At 39.0% G+C, this 18,579-nt stretch overlaps 1 protein-coding gene and 1 pseudogene across 1 annotated transcript; one reads left to right on the forward strand and one right to left on the reverse strand.

Annotated features, from left to right (window-relative positions):
* Positions 1–3,042: 3,042 nt before the first annotated feature.
* Positions 3,043–4,693, forward strand: LOC126783987 (disease resistance protein RUN1-like). Its single transcript, XM_050509506.1, has 3 exons — positions 3,043–3,163; positions 3,259–3,596; positions 4,181–4,693. Exons 1-3 carry the CDS (start codon positions 3,043–3,045, stop codon positions 4,691–4,693), a joined length of 972 nt encoding a protein of 323 aa, XP_050365463.1.
* Positions 4,694–10,662: 5,969 nt separating this feature from the next.
* LOC126783988 (ABC transporter G family member 22-like) lies at positions 10,663–16,956 on the reverse strand (annotated as a pseudogene).
* Positions 16,957–18,579: the final 1,623 nt, after the last annotated feature.

Raw genomic sequence — 18,579 nt, forward strand, 5'->3', positions numbered from 1 at the left:
GGATGGAAGATTAGTGACATAAAGGGGTTGAGTCCCACTCTTTGCATGCACCATATTTACATGGAGGATGAAGCAAAACCAAGAAGGGAAGCTCAAAGAAGATTGAACCCCAACATGTTAGAGGTGGTGAAGAATGAGATTATTAAGCTCCTTGATAATGGAATCATCTATTCTATCTCCGATTCCAAATGGGTGTCTCCAATACAAGTGGTGCCTAAGAAAGGAGGAATGACGGTAGTGAAGAATGACAAGGGTGAGATGGTTCCACAAAGAATTGCAAACACATGGAGGGTTTGTGTCGACTACCGCAAGTTGAATGCTGCAACAAGGAAGGATCACTTTCCACTCCCTTTCATTGATCAAATGTTGGAAAGGCTTGCGGGACAAGCATTCTATTGTTTCCTTGATGGCTATAGTGGATATAATCAAGTCCCAATTGCCCCCGAAGATCAAGAGAAGACAACTTTCACATGCCCATATGGAACTTTTGCTTACCGAAGAATGCCTTTCGGATTATGTAATGCACCCGCCACCTTAAAACGGTGTGTCATGGCCATTCTTGCCGAGTTGCTTGAATTTGTAGAAGTCTTCATGGATGACTTTTCTGTGTATGGGAACTCATTTGAAAAATGTCTTGATCATCTCTCCCTTGTCCTTAAGAGGTGTGAAGAGACGAATCTAGTGCTTAATTGGGAGAAATGTCAGCTCATGGTGCAAGAAGGGATTGTTCTTGGCCACAAAATATCATCGAAGGGGATTGAAGTAGATAAAGCAAAGGTTGAAATCATTGAGAAGTTGCCCCCTCCCGTGAATGTAAAATGTGTAAGAAGCTTTCTTGGGCATGCCGGTTTTTATCGAAGGTTTATAAAAGATTTCTCCAAGATAGTGAAGCCTCTTTGTGATCTATTGGCCAAGGAGACTCAATTTATATTTGATGAAGCATGTTTGAAGGCATTTGAGAGGATAAAGGAGTTGCTTACCAATGCTCCTATTATTTGCTCACCGGATTGGACTCTCCCATTTGAAATTATGTGTGATGCAAGTGATTATGCCTTGGGAGCAGTGTTGGGACAACGCAAGGAGAAACTCTTACATGCCATCTACTATGCAAGCAAGACCTTGAATGATGCCCAAGTAAACTATACTACCACCGAGAAAGAGTTATTGGCGGTGGTATTTGCCTTAGAAAAGTTCCGAAGCTATCTCTTGGGGTCTAAAGTCATTATCCACACGGATCATTCCGCACTCAAGTATTTATTGTCTAAGAGTGATGCCAAGCCAAGACTTTTGAGGTGGATTTTACTTCTTCAAGAGTTTGACATTGAAATTGTCGACAAGCCCGGCAAGGTTAACTTGGTAGTGGATCATCTCTCTCGACTTACTCATCAAAGTGAAGATAATGGGGTGCCTTTGGATGAATCATTTCCGGATGAGAGGTTGTTTTCCATTGTTGAGAAGAAGCTACCATGGTTTGCACATTTGGTTAACTTCTTGGCAAGTGGGGGGAAATGCTTTCCTAAGACATTTGATTTCCATTCAAGAAGGAGACTCATTAAAGAAGCAAGACACTACTTTTGGGATGATCCATACTTATTCAAGCAATGCAAGGATCAATTGGTGAGGAGATGCATTCCGGAGGAAGAAATACAAAGTGTCTTATCTTTTTGCCACGATCAAGCTTGTGGCGGTCACCATGGAGGAAAGAAAACGGCCCAAAAAGTATTTAATTCTGGGTTTTGGTGGCCGTCATTATTTAAAGATGCACATTCTTATGTGAGCTCTTGTGATCGTTGTCAAAGGGTAGGCAATATTTCCTCAAGAGACCAAATGCCTTTGAACTATATGCTTGGAGTGGAGATATTGATGTATGGGGCATAGACTTTATGGGACCCTTCCCAAGTTCATATGGCTATCTCTATATCCTTGTGGGAGTTGATTATGTAAGCAAATGGGTTGAGGCCGTGGCCACCAAGGTAAATGACCACAAGGTCGTGCTCAAGTTCCTTAAAGAGCACATCTTCACAAGATTTGGCACACCTAGAGCAATAATTAGTGATGGAGGCTCCCATTTTATGAACAAGTCATTTGCAGCCTTATTGAAGAAGTATGGGGTTAAGCACAAAGTCTCGACACCATACCACCCCCAAACAAATGGCCAAGTTGAAATATCTAACCGGGAGATAAAGAGCATCCTTGAAAAGGTGGTGTCTACAACTAGAAAAGATTGGGCAACGAAACTTGATGATGCTCTATGGGCTTACCGTACCGCATTCAAAACACCTATCGGAATGTCTCCATATCGCCTTGTTTATGGAAAGGCTTGTCATTTACCGGTTGAGTTGGAGCATAAGGCTTATTGGGCATTGAAGACCCTCAATTTTGACATAGAAAAGTGTGGTGAGGAGCGGAAGTTAGAGCTTTGTGAGCTAGAGGAGCTTCGGATGGATGCCTATGAGAATGCAAAGATTTATAAAGAGAAAACTAAGGCATTCCACGACCAAAGGATCAAAACCAAGCACTTGGAGGTTGGGAAACTTGTACTTCTTTTCAACTCCAAATTAAAGTTGTTTCCCGGCAAGCTAAGATCAAGGTGGATTGGGCCATTTGAGCTTGTTGAAGTATTTAGTCATGGGGCGGTCACATTGAAGAACTTAAGAGATGGATCTACCTTTAAGGTTAATGGTCATCGAGTAAAGCCTTACCTAGAGGGTGCACCAAAAGATACTTATGCGGAGGTGAAGTACTTCGATTAGCACAGATGTCAGAGTGTTTTGAAGATTATTCAAAAGGGCTTCCATTAGCTCTTAAAGTTTTGGGCCGTTCTTTGTATAAAAGAGATATAGGTGCATCGAAAAGTGCATTGGATAAACTAAAGAAAATTCCTGTCCCAGCAATTTTTGATACCCTCAAATTGAGTTTATGAAGTGCTAGATGAAATAGAGAGGAGTATCTTTCTGGATGTTGCATTTTTTTTACAAGGGGATGGACAGAAAGTGAGTAATTCACATTTTTGAAACTAGTGGCGTTTGTGGTTCAATTGGGATGGATGTTCTGATTGAGAAATCTCTCTTAACTATCGGGACATACAACCATATTGAGATGCATGATTTGATAAGGGAAATGGCTTGGGAGATTGTTCGTCAAGAGTCAATTGAAGAGCCTGGTCTGCACAGTCGTTTATGTCATCGTAAAGACATCTTTCATGTATTCATGAGAAATACGGTAAGCTTTATAGATAATTTATTTTTTTGGTTTTAGCATGGTACATAATTGACATGAATGTGGAGTTAACTTACATCGATTCTGAATTAATATCAGGGAACAGTATCAAAGGCATCCGCTTATGCTTATCTGAATTAGAAGAGGCAGATTCAACCTGGAATTATGAAAGCCTCTCTAACATGCTTAGTCTAAGGCATCTTGAATTTGATAATTTGATTACTAGTTCAGGGCCCAAGTTTCTCCCTAATTCCTTGAGAGTTCTCAGATGGAGTTGGTTTCCTTCTAAATCTCTTCCAGCAAGTTACTCGCCAAATTTACTTACTGAACTCAAGATGGAAAATAGCAAACTTGTTCAACTATGGGATGGAAGGCTGGTAAGTTTTCTGATTAGATATATGGCATGCATCTCATATTTTTAAGCAAGTATAAGACATGTATCCTACTCATCAAAGGAAGAGTTTTAAAGCACTACCATGAAGGACTCATTTTGTAACATTAGAATATGCATTCATTTTCTATTGTTAAACCAACTTTTTCTTAATAATTTCTCAAAACATATCCTGTGTGTAGGACCGTAGTCGTCCCTTCGATCTTTTCACTGTATAAGTTCGTATTCAATCATAAATATATTGGTGGAGCGTGGACAAGTCTTGATGTTGTCCTTCGAGTTGGTTAACTAGTTGGATATATTGAGCTTGTTTCTCTAAATGAAATTACTATTTAGACAGAAGTTGAACGTGGTTTGTAGAGCAGACCAATCAGAGAACATACGGAGGTGTTTTCTTAAGTTCTGATTGGTCTGCTCTATTGCCGGTCATTCGGTACCTTTGTCCTGCATAAGAATTTGCTTTGTAATTATTTATAAAAATTTCTCTGGACTTCATCTAATATGGTTGTGAGCTTTACACTTGGAACAAACTAATTCCAATTTTAATTTTATCTTGTATGTAATGTACAGGATTTGCCAACCTTGAAATATATGGATCTTAGGAATTCCAAAAACTTGATCAAGACCCCAGATGTCACTGGCATTCCGAATCTTGAGGTGTTGGAACTTCAATATTGTACGCATTTAGTTAAGATCCATCCATCTCTTGCCATCCACAAGAGACTTAAACATTTGGAGCTTGTGGGCTGTAAACGGATCAAAAATTTACCTAGTGAGATAGAAATGGATTCTCTAGAGCTGCTTGGACTTGGTGGTTGCTCAAAAGTTAAAACAGTTCCAGAATTTGGAAGCCGGATGAAAAGTTTGTATAGGCTTAAGCTAAGTGGGACTGCTATTGGGAGAATTCCTTCCTCAGTTGGACATCTAGTTGGCCTTGTTGATCTGGAGCTATCTGATTGCAATAATCTTGTGAGTCTTCCAGGTTCGATGGTTGATAATCTGAAGTCTCTTAAATACCCTCATATGAATGATTGCTCGAAGCTTGACAAACTTCCGGAGAACTTAGGAAAGATGGAGTCTTGAGTGTGAACATAAGTGAGCTGTGTGTGAGTTGTGTAAAGCAACAACCATGTTACTTATAGTGCTAGAACAGTTAGGATTCATCATTAGTGATAGTGCTAATGTTCAAATCAATTCCTATAAATAGCTAGACTTGTATCAGATCAAACATATCAATATCAAGCAGTTTAATTACATTATTCCAGTTGGTATCAGAGCCCTAAAATACCACCCGGGTCAACCCGACATGGCCCATAAACATTTCAACCCGGCCCGACTATATCCGACCCGACCCAGAAAGATTTTGACCCGGATCCGATCCGACCCGTCAACACAACCCGATCCGGTCAATTCAACCCGACCCGGTCCGGTTATCTTCAGTCAGTGTATACTCATCGACAGTGGAAGTGCACCGCCGACAGATTGTTCTCCATTTCTTGTATTTTTTCTTGCGGTCTAATCCCTGATTTTTTACATTGTTTCTTTTCAATGGGTTATGGACACGAAGCGGAGGGCTCACAGCTTCTTGATGTTTCGACCTTTGAAGTATCTGTCAAAAGTTCTGACAGTGGTTCATTTGGAGGCGCCAAACTCAACGGAACCAATTTCCGTAAATGGAAACGACTTATGACTGCTCATCTTCGAGGCATGCATAAGATGGGACATGTCACCGGCATCACTAAGGCTCCTAGTCCTGAGGATATTGTTGCCTACAATAAATGGGACGACGACGATGGTCTTGTTATGTATGTCTTGTGGAAAGCTATGAATGATGAGATAGTTGATCTGGTGGAGGCATGTACAACTGCGCAGGCAATATGGGAGACACTGGCCGGCTTATATACTAATGATTCTGATTTCATACAGGTTCATGAGTTAATGTGCACAGCTTTGACAATACATCAGGATGGGCAACCGGTGGCGCACTATTTCACCAAACTAAAGAATATTTGGGCTGAGATTGATGTAAAACGTCCTTGCATGATTAAAAATCAAGAGGATATTATTTGGTACCAAAAGGAGAAGGAGCTTGAACGAGTTCACCATTTCCTAAAGGGTCTTGATGCAAAGCATACCAGTGCGAAAGGCGAATTACTCCGAATGACCGAACCACCTAGTCTACTATATCCGAAAGGATGAGTCTCAGCAGGAGAGTATTCTTCAGGCACCGGCTGTCGTTTCCAGTCTCACTGTTCATGCACGATCTCCGGCACCACCTCTTCCACTAGCACCTTCTCCGGCACCACCTCTTCCACAAGCACCTTCTGCTCCCCTTCACCGACGCGGACCACCACCAGGCTTCGGGAATCAGCCTCGCCCTCCTTGCTCTTATTGCCATGATACTAACCATGCTCGTGCGACCTGCTGGAAATTATATCCACACCTTAGGCCTAAGAGGCCTAATTAACTTCCCCGGGCTAAAGCAGGTCTTGAATTAGTTCCGGAACCTGATATCTATGGTGTGGTTGGGCATGATCATCATACTGCTGGAGGAGCACCTACAGCCTCCGTCGTTGGCCGTGGTCAAATTGGTATGGCTTTCAATATTTCTCACTCTGTTAGTTTTGATACATGGATTATTGATTCTGGTGCATCTGATCATATGACTTATGAAAAATCTTATTTTACCGTATTGTCACCTCCACCCGTGCAGCTAAGTGAAGTTTGGTTATGACATCGTCGCTTAGGGCATCCATCTTTTAGTGTTATGAAAAATTCAATGCCTACTTTATTTATTAGTGTGGACGAGTCTTGTTTATGTTGTGAAACATGTGTTTTAGGCAAGAATCATCGCTCTACTTATTCCCCTAGTACTTCTCCTAAAAGTTTTCCTTTTGAATTAATCCATTCTGAATGCGATACTTTGTGTCATTTATTGATTATTGCACACGTCTTTCATGGATTGTTCTTCTTAAAAATAAAGATGAGGTTTTTCCAGCTTTTCGTGCATTCCATACCTCTGTCCAAACACAATACAATGCCACCATTCGAGTTCTTCGTTCTGATAATGGGGGGGGGGGAATATGTGAATCATGTCTTTCAGGAGTTCTTTAACACACACGGGATTGTTCATCAAACAACATGCCCTTACACACCTGAGCAAAATGGGGTTTCTGAAAGAAAAAATCGTCATTTACTTGATATGGCTCGATGTATTCTCTTTAGTGCCCACATGCCTATATACCTTTGGGGTGATGCTGTCATTACTTCTGCCCACCTTATTAATCGTCTTCAATCTCGTGTCCTTCAAGGGAAAGTTCCTTATGAGGTGCTTGCATCTCATGTCTCATTACCCTCTTTTCATAATCTTCCTGCCCGTGTTTTCGGTTGTGTTGCTTTTGTACATCTTCCACAACATCAGCATTCTAAGTTGGATGCCCGGGCAGTTAAATGTGTGTTTGTTGGGTACGGAGGACATCAGAAAGGGTACCGGTGCTATCATCCCCCTACTCGGAAGTACTATGTCACTATGGATGTTACCTTTTTTGAAGACATGAGTTATTTTTCCTCTTCTGATACTGGTCTTCAGGGGGAGAATTCATATTCTGAAGAGCTATATCATGGAGAGGGGGAGACAAGTGAGCCAGTCAATATGGTAACAGGTTCTGTTGAAATTACCAGTGTGTCAGCCACACAGGCACCACCGAAGGTCGTCACTCAAGAGACTGAGGCACCAGAAGCTGACAACAAAACTGCCCCTCATGTCTCCCGTACCACTGTTTATACCCCTGACCAATGCTTTCCTGGTACAGAAGATCACTCATCTGAGGTTAGTCATTCTATTAAGGCCACTAACAGACAATATGGTTTGCCAAATAGGTCTACTCGGGGACAACCAACAAAAAAAATATGAACCTACCCTTCAGACTAAAGCCAAGTATCCAGTGGCCAATTTTATATCTACCAAAAGATTATCTAAGTCATATGAGTCATTTGTGAATCAAATATCTATTGTATCAGTACCTAACAAAGTGCAGGATGCATTGGGAGATCCAAAATGGAGGAAAGCAATCGAGGAAGAGATGGAAGCATTACAAAAGAACAATACTTGGGAGATTGTACCTCCACCATATGACAAGAAGACTGTAGGATGTCGTTGGGTGTTTACAGTAAAACATAATCCAGATGGGTCAGTAAGCCGGTATAAAGCACGTCTAGTAGCAAAGGGGTTCACCCAGACATATGACATAGACTATGATGAGACATTTGCACCTGTTGCAAAGATGAACACTATCCGGGTATTGCTCTCTGTCGCTGCTACCTTGAACTGGCCACTTAGACAGTTTGATGTCAAGAATGCATTCCTTCATGGAGAACTGACAGAGGAAGTATACATGGATCTTCCGCCTGGATATGTGGCCGCTTCCCCAAGTAACTCCGTATGCAGATTGAGAAAATCTTTGTATGGTCTTAAACAGTCACCTCGTGCCTGGTTTGGAAGATTCTCACAATTCATGAGGAAACTTGGCTATAGACAAAGTAATTCAGACCACACGTTATTTCTCAAACATCAACGAAGGAAGGTAACAGCTCTAATTATATATGTTGATGATATGGTAGTCACTGGGAATGATAGTGTTGAGGTGGATAAATTACAGAAACAGCTTGCCACAGAATTTGAGATGAAGGACCTAGGTACACTCAAGTACTTCTTAGGCATTGAAGTAGCCCAGGGAAGCAATGGTATCTATCTGTGTCAAAGGAAGTACATTCTTGATCTACTAACAAAGACAGGTATGTTGGACTGCACTCCCATTGATACTCCTATTGAGCAGAACCATCGGTTAGCAGAGTATCCAGATCAAGTCCCTACTGACAAACCTCGTTATCAGAGACTAGTCGGGCGCCTGATTTATCTATCACATACCAGACCAGATGTTGCGTATGCAGTAAGTGTAGTAAGTCAGTTCATGCATAACCCCAGTGAGGACCACATGGATGCTGTTGTAAGGATCTTGAGGTACTTGAAGTCAGCTCCGGGGAGAGGAGTAATGTTTTCTAATCACAACAATATCTTTGATGTTTGTGGCTTCACAGATGCAGAATGGGCTGGAAATATTACAGATCGGAGGTCCACATCAGGGTATTTTACCTTTGTTGGAGGTAACCTTGTTACGTGGAGGAGTAAGAAACAAAATGTGGTAGCTTGATCTAGTGCTGAAGCAGAATACAGAGGTATGGCTCAAAGAGTGTGCGAGTTGTTGTGGATTAGAAATTTGCTACAAGATTTGGGTGTTAAACCTAAGTGTGCTATACAACTATACTGTGACAACAAGACAGCTATTAATATTTCACAGAATCCTGTGCAGCATGATCGTACAAAACATGTAGAGGTTGATTGTCACTTTATAAAAGAGAAGCTATACGCTAATATCATTTGTTTTCTGTTTGTTCCTACAGAAGAGCAACTTGCAGATATACTCACCAAAGGAGTGTCCAAGAAGGTTTTTTATGACTCACTTTGCAAGTTGGGTATGGTTGATGTGTATGCGCCAACTTGAGGGGAAGTGTGAGCATAAGTGAGCTGTGTGTGAGTTGTGTAAAGCAACAACCATGTTACTCATAGTGCTAGAACAGCTAGGATTCATCATTAGTGATAGTGCTAATGTTCAAATCAATTCCTATAAATAGCTAGACTTGTATCAGATCAAACATATCAATATCAAGCAGTTTAATTACCTTATTCCAGTCGATTCCAGTTTGAGAGGGGCTTCTGAGTAGTGCTTCACCTCTTTCATGAGAAATCTTAAAAACCTACAATTCATTGGATCACCTATGAGGAAGCTTGCTTTGATGGAGTTAAAGAGGTGCAAAAGGCTTCAACAGTTGCCAATTCTTCCATCAAATTCTCGGTTGGTTGTAGATGCCGATGGTTGTGTTTCCTTAAATATGTTGTCCGAACCAGCATTGTTGTGTTCTTCCATCAATTTGTGCAACTGTACTTTCAGTTCAGTGAACTGCTATGGATTGGTTGACAATGAAGGCTGGAATGATGGATTACTTTCAATATTAAGGCGGTTAGTTGCTCAGGTATATCTCTCTGCCTTTTTTAGATTCTTCTTTCCTTTTGCCCCCTCTTCTCCACTTGTTAAATATATCCAGTCCCTTAATTTGGCACAGGGAATCTCTCCAGAGTTTGAGAAATTCAATTCGAGGGTGATTCAGTAATTTTACAGCTACCTCCAGGTTCATGTAGCAGATGGATGGGGATTGCTTTTTGTGCTGTTACTGCTGATCTTGGAAATCCAGTAGCTCTTGAATGTGACTTTCTGAGCATGGAATGTTTTTGGAATGGAAATATCTGCAACTATTCAGGTTTTAAAGTAACTGGCCATTTTCTAGGAGCACATCTATGGATCTTCTATATGCCTCGTGAGGCTATTCAGCACTCGTTTTCGTACTATAATTATGACAAAATATGGCTAGCAGAGAAGACAAATCTCATGTTTTCATTCAAATCCAGCTACACAACATTTGGGGAGGACACAATTTTGAGCATGAAGAAATGTGGAGCTCGTTTGGTGTGTGAGCAAGATTTAGAAGAACTCCTCTATACAGTGAAGAACCTTGAGCGGACTCATGAATATGATGTGCAGCCAGGTCCAAGTGGAACCCATGGTAGCTCTAACAAAGAATCACTTTTCAAAAGGCGACGAGGTATACTAATGACTTTATTCTTAATTTTGATCATCTTGTCTGTCTTCGTTGCAAATCATGGATTGCATTAGGTTGTTTGAATGCTAGATTGTTTTCTTGAAGTAAGAAACTGCATCTAAAAGGTATAGACAGAATTCAGAAGATGCTTCAATTCAATGCAAGTGATTATACATTTTTTGTATAGAAACTGTTTCAATGCTTATTGAATAGAAATACATTAAGGAGATCAGAACTCTTTCAGTTTCCGATTAATATTTTTTTCGGATTACTCCCTATGAAAGGAAAAATAATAATACAGTAAGAAATTATCCCCCTCTCTGCAACCGAATACCCCATTATATCATTTTCCTGAGCTTCATTGTTCTGAGTAATAAATAGGCCATTAAACAGTACCCAATGATCATAATCACCATAGCTCCCACTTCCATTCCCCCTGAATCAAGTTTCAATTCTTTGATGAAGGGAGACTCACAAGCCTTATATCCAGTTGTGTTCAAACCTGAATCCGACCCGGCGCAACCATACTGAATTTTCAGCAGTAGTCTGTGTGATAGTTGAACGAGATGCATCTTACCCACGAAATAATTGATGGAACTTTCTGCACATCAATAGAAAAATGTATTTAACTGTCGTCACAAATATTATATTTATCATTACTAGTAGTGCAGCATCATCTTCATAGTTACAAGCTAACAACTAATTTTTCATACTGGATGAAAAATCCACCAGACAACATGAAGGTCATAGCAATAACGGAAGCAAGAGTGGTTGCCTTCTTTATATCAATAAAAGCTGCACCTATAATTAGTCCCAGCCCATGCATTTTTCAAGCTTGCAATCTCTTACAATGATATAGTACATAAGCACAGTAATTAACACTGTAATGGTCATCAGGATGACATGTTATCTCTGTAAGGATGGTGTTCTTAGATGTAAAACAGAAGATGGTCGTATACATCTTTGGGGATTGGGGTCAATTTGTTTGTATAGTTACTGTGTCCTTTTTACCCGAGCGGCTACAATGCTGAGGAAAATTGTAAGCATTGTTTGTAAAAATGCAGCAAATGTTCGCTTCAATCCCACCATGATATATACTCACCAGAAACACTACAGGAAGCAGGAGATCTAGAGGTAGATCACTAATGTTTCTAGCTATAAAGTAAGAGCTCAGTTTGTACATCTCCACCGATCTCTCTTTCGCTACTATGGCTCTTTCTTGTGGAAATGTAAAAATTGCTGTGAATAAAGGGAAAAAGGCCCAGAACACTGAAATGAAGAACAATAGCCCTGCCTGCATGTGTTTAGACAAAACAATTATTAGGATCCATTCGTTATTGAACACAGAATCTATAAGACATCTGGTACTTACCTGTTCGTGAAGTTGTTTCGAGGATGAAGCATTGGAGTGCCACCAGTGGATATAACTTGGATAATACGCCTCAAGCTAAAGTATTCGTGGCGTCTCTCCTTTAGTCCCCTTCGGAAACGAACTGAAAACTGTTCCCACCATGTAGCCTTTGATTCCTTTGAATATGACCTTCCCTGCATCTGATGCTCGCTATGATGAAGCATTACAGAGTTTAAAAGACCTTTGTACTCCGTTTTTGAAAGTCTGTCTTGATTGGTAGCAACTAGAAACTGCACAAGGTTTCCCACAGGGATAGGTATGACAGTTAGAAATAATAATTTTGGGAATAGAGAATAATTATGATTCTTAAAATTAGATTAGAATTTCACACAGTTCTAATTCCTTTGGTACTGTAACATGCAAAGTATCCAACAAGAAAATAGTACTGAAGAATTCAGTTTTAGTAACCAACCTCGTGGACAGAAGGGCCTCATCCTCCCATTCAGCTGGAAGTGATTTATCATTTGTGTTACCATTTGCAAGATCAATGAGAAACTCTGCTGGATTCATACCTATCAGTGGAGCACAACCAATAGAGGAAAAGTACATCATTGCTTCGGAGGCTTTTCCGAAGTACAAGTTAGAGTTTCTTTCACAGTGAGGTGAGGGAACAGTAGATCATCTTGCATTACATATCCAATCCTGCTTTTCGAAATGATGTTGTAACGACCCCAAAATTCTGAGCATAAAAACTCAAAATTTCAAAGTCGTTAAACACCAAACAATCTCAATGAAATCGAAATCATTTAAAATGCCACAGCGGATCATCTCTGAGTTCAAAATACAACTCAGTCAAACCGATTATTACAAACCAAATTATAATTCAACATTATAATAAATGAAAATGTATAATCCTCACAACAACCTCACAAGATAGTCACACCAAATCCTCACACAAGTTGGGGATAAATAACTTCAAGTCCTCTGAGCGGTCCGTCAATTCCCGCTAATCCACACATGCGGAGTTATCCACTACACCATCGAATTGGTGCACCGGGATTATAAACACAAACCCGGTAAGCTTTACAGCTCATATGAGTAAAATAAAAATATAACTCGCATAACAATATATACGAAAATCCACAAATCAAACAAATATAAATGCACTCATGAGTCAATGGACGGCTCATCTGGTTGTCCCAAAAATATGAAATGAAGCGCTCATGAGAAATTAAGCAACCCTTCTGGTTACCCAAATGCATTTATAATACGGGTACTAAAGAACGCTGGTACACATCTGTTACCCCTCTCGTAGTACACCGCCGATATTGGGCAACCACCCGCTACCCAACATCCAAAAATATGAGTACTCATGAGCAGATAACCACCCGTTACCTCACATGCAGTACTCCGGCAGACAGACTAGAGCTCTAACTGTATCGTAACTTTCGCCCGGCCAAAGGCTAGGTTCCGACTTGCCAAACACGTACAATAATCTCACATCATATTGTACAAAATCAAGTCCGAAGACAAATCAACATTTTAACAATCTCCATGTTAAAATCACGTACAATAATCTCACATCATATTGTACAAAAATCAAGTCCGAAGACAAATTAATATTTTAACAATCTCCATGTTAAAATCACGTACAATAATCTCACATCATATTGTACCAAAAATCAAGTCCGAAGACAAATCAACATTTTAACAATCTCCATGTTAAAATCACGTACAATAATCTTACATCATATTGTACCAAAAATCAAGTCCAAAGACAAATCAACATTTTAACAATCTCCATGTTAAAATCACATATAATATTCTCACATCATATTGTACAAATCAAAATCACATGCTCGATATATAAATCTCGTCATCAAAATGACATAATCACGATAAAATCATAACAGTATATTATACAGCAAACTATATATATATATACCTATTTACCATTTATACAATATATATATATATAATCCATTATATCATATACATGTCATATTTCATAAACACGTCTGAAGACAAAAACTCGTCCGAAGACAAAAAATTTTAACAAACTCATGTTAAAACCACGTACAATAATCACACCTCATATTGTACAAAAATCAAATCACATGCTCAATATTTAATTCTTGTCATCGAAATGATCAATTCTAATGAATTCATAACAGTATATAATATAGCAAACTATATATATATGTACTTATTACCATTTATACAATATATATGTAATCCACTATATTGTATACATGTCGTAATTCAATATTAAAAACTCTTGTAAAATCTTGAATCTCCGCAAGGGTAGATTCATAAATATGTGAGATTTTACTCACCTTCTTTCCTGCGTGCAACTTCCACGACCCTGAAAGTAATTTCTTCACTCGTTTCGTCAGTCACCTAATAGCACGATAAATGCTTAGAAAATGATACTTAAAATATCAGGTGACGATTTCAGCACAGCTAAATGTTGTTTATAAAACATTGTTCACAGAACACTGTTCATGTTTCACAGTTACTGTTTTTACCAAAACACTGTTCACAGTTACTGTTTTCACCATGCCACTGTTTACATTTACTGTAACAAATCACTATTTATGCACTATTCATGCGGCGTCACTGTTCACATTTACTGTTACAGATCACTATTCACAGTAATATTCATGTGGCGTTACTGTTCACCGACCGCCACCAATCATCACCAAATTTCACCCCCACAACCTAAACAACATTTCCAACAACTTTCTAGTTGACACCAAGATCTAAATCCGAGCCTAAACAGTCCAAACAACGAAGAACATAAATTCGGCACTATTCACAAACCCTAGAAATTGAAAATTTGATTCGGGTACTTACACTTCGATTTGGCTCGATTCCTTTTGTGGGAATGTTGCTGGGACTGAGACAAGCAAAACCCCCAAGAATCTCGAGCTATGGTGGCCGGAGGAGGCGGCGCCGACACAACAGCAACTTCCGGCGATTGCTGCACCGTGTGTGGTTGTCGCCGGAGTGCAAGGCGTAGCCCAAAAGATGGAGATCGTCGAGCCCGTCAGTTTGATAGGTGGCATGACACGAGGCGACGTCGGATGATGGAGAAATCGGCCGGAGAAGATTTTTGGGTCGGGTGAACAGTACCCGAGCTCGGGTGAACAGTACCTGAGCTGATTTTTGGAAAAAAACTCATTTTCTGATTTTTAATCTCCTCTCTTTCCTTTTATACTATTTCCAAAATCGGAAACGAACTTCCGACGTTAATAACTTTTACGTCTGATGTCCGATTCGAACGTGTCAGTCGTCCACGCACTCGTATCGACGAGGTCTACGACTTTCGTGAAGAAAGTTTTCACAAACGATCGACGGAGTAAAATTCGATGTTCACGTCTCGGAAACGTAATGTTTTTCTAAATAAAGGTTCCGTTAACGTTTCTGTTTTCAATTTCCGACTTCGCAAGGCGGCACAAACACGTTTAATGAATTTCACATACTTTAAAAATTCAAAAGTGATACAAAAATCATTCCGAAAAATCGGGTTATTACAGAAGTTTTATCCACATTTATACACAAATGCATAAATGCCTGTCTTCATATATTTGACATGTAGAGTGTTGCTAGCTAAAGTCTCATATACGAGCAAGAAGATAGAGTTGCCTGTCTTCATTCCTTCTGCTGCTATCTTATACTTGACATCTTGGAACTGCAATAGTTTATGTTAAAACCAATTTAACAAACGATTTTGTTGACTACGTACTGTATGTAAACTTGTAAAGGAACAATTTCATTTAATTACTTGTAGCCTATATGACTATATCTGGGGTCGATCTCTTCACCTTGAGATAAATTGGTAAGGTGGGATCTACGTATAGTCTTCTCTCTTCATCTACATCTCTATGCTCTTCCCTTGTTGTCGATTGAGCTATTGACACATTGTCTCCTGTGTATGCATGGATAAGAGATGATCAGCTTCTTTTTCTATATCTTTGTTTTCACATCTCTATGTCTGCTCACTTAAATTGCTATTAGAGATAATACGCACTGGATACGTGATCGGAAGGTAATTTACTAATGGCAGATAGAATGAAGAATTTAATTTTTTGGCTTTTCTTTAGGAATTTAGTATGGTGAAGAAGATGCATGATTATTGCATAAACCAGAGATAGATTAAGAAGTCACTTGGTTAGTTGGCCAGCTAATTGAGACGTAAAAATACTTAAATACCGTCACACATGCAATAACATAAATAAGAAATACGTACATACAAATTACTACAATCACATAACGAAGGAAAAATGAACATCAGAGAAACTTCATCTGCAGTTATAACAAATTTGCTATTGTTTAAAAAGAGAACATTTTCTCACACGCATGAAAAACATGTAGTCGCAGGCTAGCTAGTTACTATTTAAAAACCCAGATGTTACAAACTTCTCAGAAATAAAAAGGGTGTCAGTGAGAAGTAATAAACTAATGATTTACTACAACACATACTTCTCCATTAAGGTCGTTAATTTTGCCTAATTATAGAAGCGTAAGGTCGATCAGATGGACGGTTCGGATAGTGGAGACTTACTCTTGTATATCCAAATATAACACCGTACCGTTAAATGGGAGTTACATGGTTCGATATATATACATACACAAACCCAAAAAAATGATGGTCAATGGAGGAAAAAAATTCCAGAGTATTCCAGAGTATTTTATATGCATGTGTTAATGATGTTATAAACATGAGTAATTCCAAATTTCGTCTGTTCACTGATTTCAGAAAGAAGAAGAAAAATTATTATATTCGTTAATTCCTTATTACACTTCTCCGGTGAATGACAGACTCATACAAACTGAGAATTCCTTGCAGAGTTGCAGATATTAGTCATCATCCGTAAGTACATGATTATAATTAATTTGTAACGAAAACCAAGTGATATTGTGCAAATATGTACGTAATCATGAAGAATATCAGGTATCTTACTCTTTGGACTCTGGCTTTGCACTCTTTAAGGCAATATGATCTGAGATTTCTCCTACATCAAGAGAAAAATAATACTGTTGTAACCCTATGTTGCTGGAAGCCCTGCTGAGAATGGAGGCTGATCTCATCTGGTACCCAATATTACTAGGACGTTCTTCATTAATGTTGTCTAACAACAGTTGGGAATCTAATGACTGTGTTTTTGAATCACTTTCCAAGACTTGGTGAATCCGGATTCTTCTCAAAACTTCTTCGAAGTTTCCGCAATATTCCAGCAGAACCAGAGTCCAAGTTAAGATCTCCTCCCATCTCCATGCCTGCTGCAACTGCTTCACAAAAACAAGTGTTATTAGCGAACCATTTAGAAAATTTTCAAAAAAGAATTAAGAAAATATATTTGTAATATCACTACAGAGAAAAACCAATGAACTAGCTTCTGGCAATAATTTAATCATGACATGTAGAGCAATTACTTGAGAGCTAGCAAGAAAGAAATACGTAATATGAAAAGATATATGCATTGGAAGTATGTTATGGACACTATTATATATAGACATATTCTAAAACAGTTACAGTGATACATTCCAGTCGATCTACAGTTCTCCAATTAATGAATCCGTATATGAACATGTGCATGAAAAGAACAGAATGTGATCCGTCTGCTTCATGCTATTCTATCTCTTCGAATCTTCGTTCGAAATCTTGGCCCAGGTGAAATTTGTCTATATCAGTTCATGTGACTATACATATATGACATGCCGGTATATATATATCTGAAAGACTGAAATGAACTGAGCTAAGTGATTAAGTTGACGATGACACCATTGGTGACATGGAAGGTTTAAGATAATGAAGAGTGTACATCAAGTCAATTCCGAGGACTAAACTACGTACTTAATAGCTCATGCAAATTCGTAGAGTTTTGTTAAGGTTGTGTCTTCAGCTAGTGAATTATCAAACAGTCGTATGTGAATCGACGTGAAGATATTGCCATAGCTTCTTCGCCATTATTCGCTACATGGTACTCTCATTTTCATCTATTATTTTACTACAGCTAGCTAATTCAATCATATAACCTGCAGCTGCGCACTGGGTACCGTTTTCTGTTGCTTACGCACAATTACTGTACGTGGGTGGATGCCCCAAAGGCTAGGGTAGATTGATAGCTAGCCATGGACACAGACCCATCACCCATGTACGTAAGGAGCTAGTTTGGTGTGAGAGAAGAAATCCGAAACCGATTAGGCTGTTAGTTACCGTGGTCGATTATGCACCTTAAGTACGGTCTGTGTAAATATAGGACTAGACCGATTAGTAGCTTTCGATCCAAAGTAATCTCGAAAGTACTAGTCCGAATTATACATGATGCATGGCAAATCATCACTTCAATTCAAGTGTGAGTTATGCTGCATGAATTATAAGCCTGTAGAGCATCGATCATTGTTTCTGGAAGCAGCTCTTGGAAACCAAATTAAAAAACGGAAATTACTGGGTTGAACATAAGAACTAATTACATAATTAGGCTAATAAAAATTAGGTATCATGCATTCGAGCAGTATTTTCCTGAATTTTAACGAACTTATTATATCCAGAATTACGTTAAAAATTAACAAGCAAGATAATCATTATGAAATCTGAAAAACATAAATTTAAGTAGTGACTATGCAAATAACAACTATCTGTCGAGAGCCATGAGAGAACATGTTTAATTATTTTGAAAACAACTAAACATCCGTCAAAATTCGATAATTAACTTTGTCATTTGACACTTAATTACATTTGAAACTAGATTATAAGTATCACTACTTACCAATTGAAGCTTTTGTCCGTTATCTAATGTGTGCGTTATATATTGAATTGCAGCGTAGAGCCGTAGAAACAGATAGGGACTTGGAATTATTCATATCCCAGTCTTATGGCTCTTGAATCTTCTTTTCC

This window comes from Argentina anserina, chromosome 2 (genome assembly GCF_933775445.1).
Source record: "Argentina anserina chromosome 2, drPotAnse1.1, whole genome shotgun sequence".
In the NCBI taxonomy this organism is placed as follows: domain Eukaryota; kingdom Viridiplantae; phylum Streptophyta; class Magnoliopsida; order Rosales; family Rosaceae; genus Argentina; species Argentina anserina.

What these genes read in the sequence shown, in the direction of transcription:
- LOC126783987 (XM_050509506.1), top strand. Translation starts at nt 3,043, where the DNA reads ATGGATGTTCTGATTGAGAAATCTCTCTTAACTATCGGGACATACAAC. An exon ending in AGAGTCAATTGAAGAGCCTG is followed by an intron (nt 3,164 to 3,258) that starts GTCTGCACAGTC and finishes TTTTGGTTTTAG; the next exon opens with CATGGTACATAATTGACATG. An exon ending in AACTATGGGATGGAAGGCTG is followed by an intron (nt 3,597 to 4,180) that starts GTAAGTTTTCTG and finishes TGTAATGTACAG; the next exon opens with GATTTGCCAACCTTGAAATA.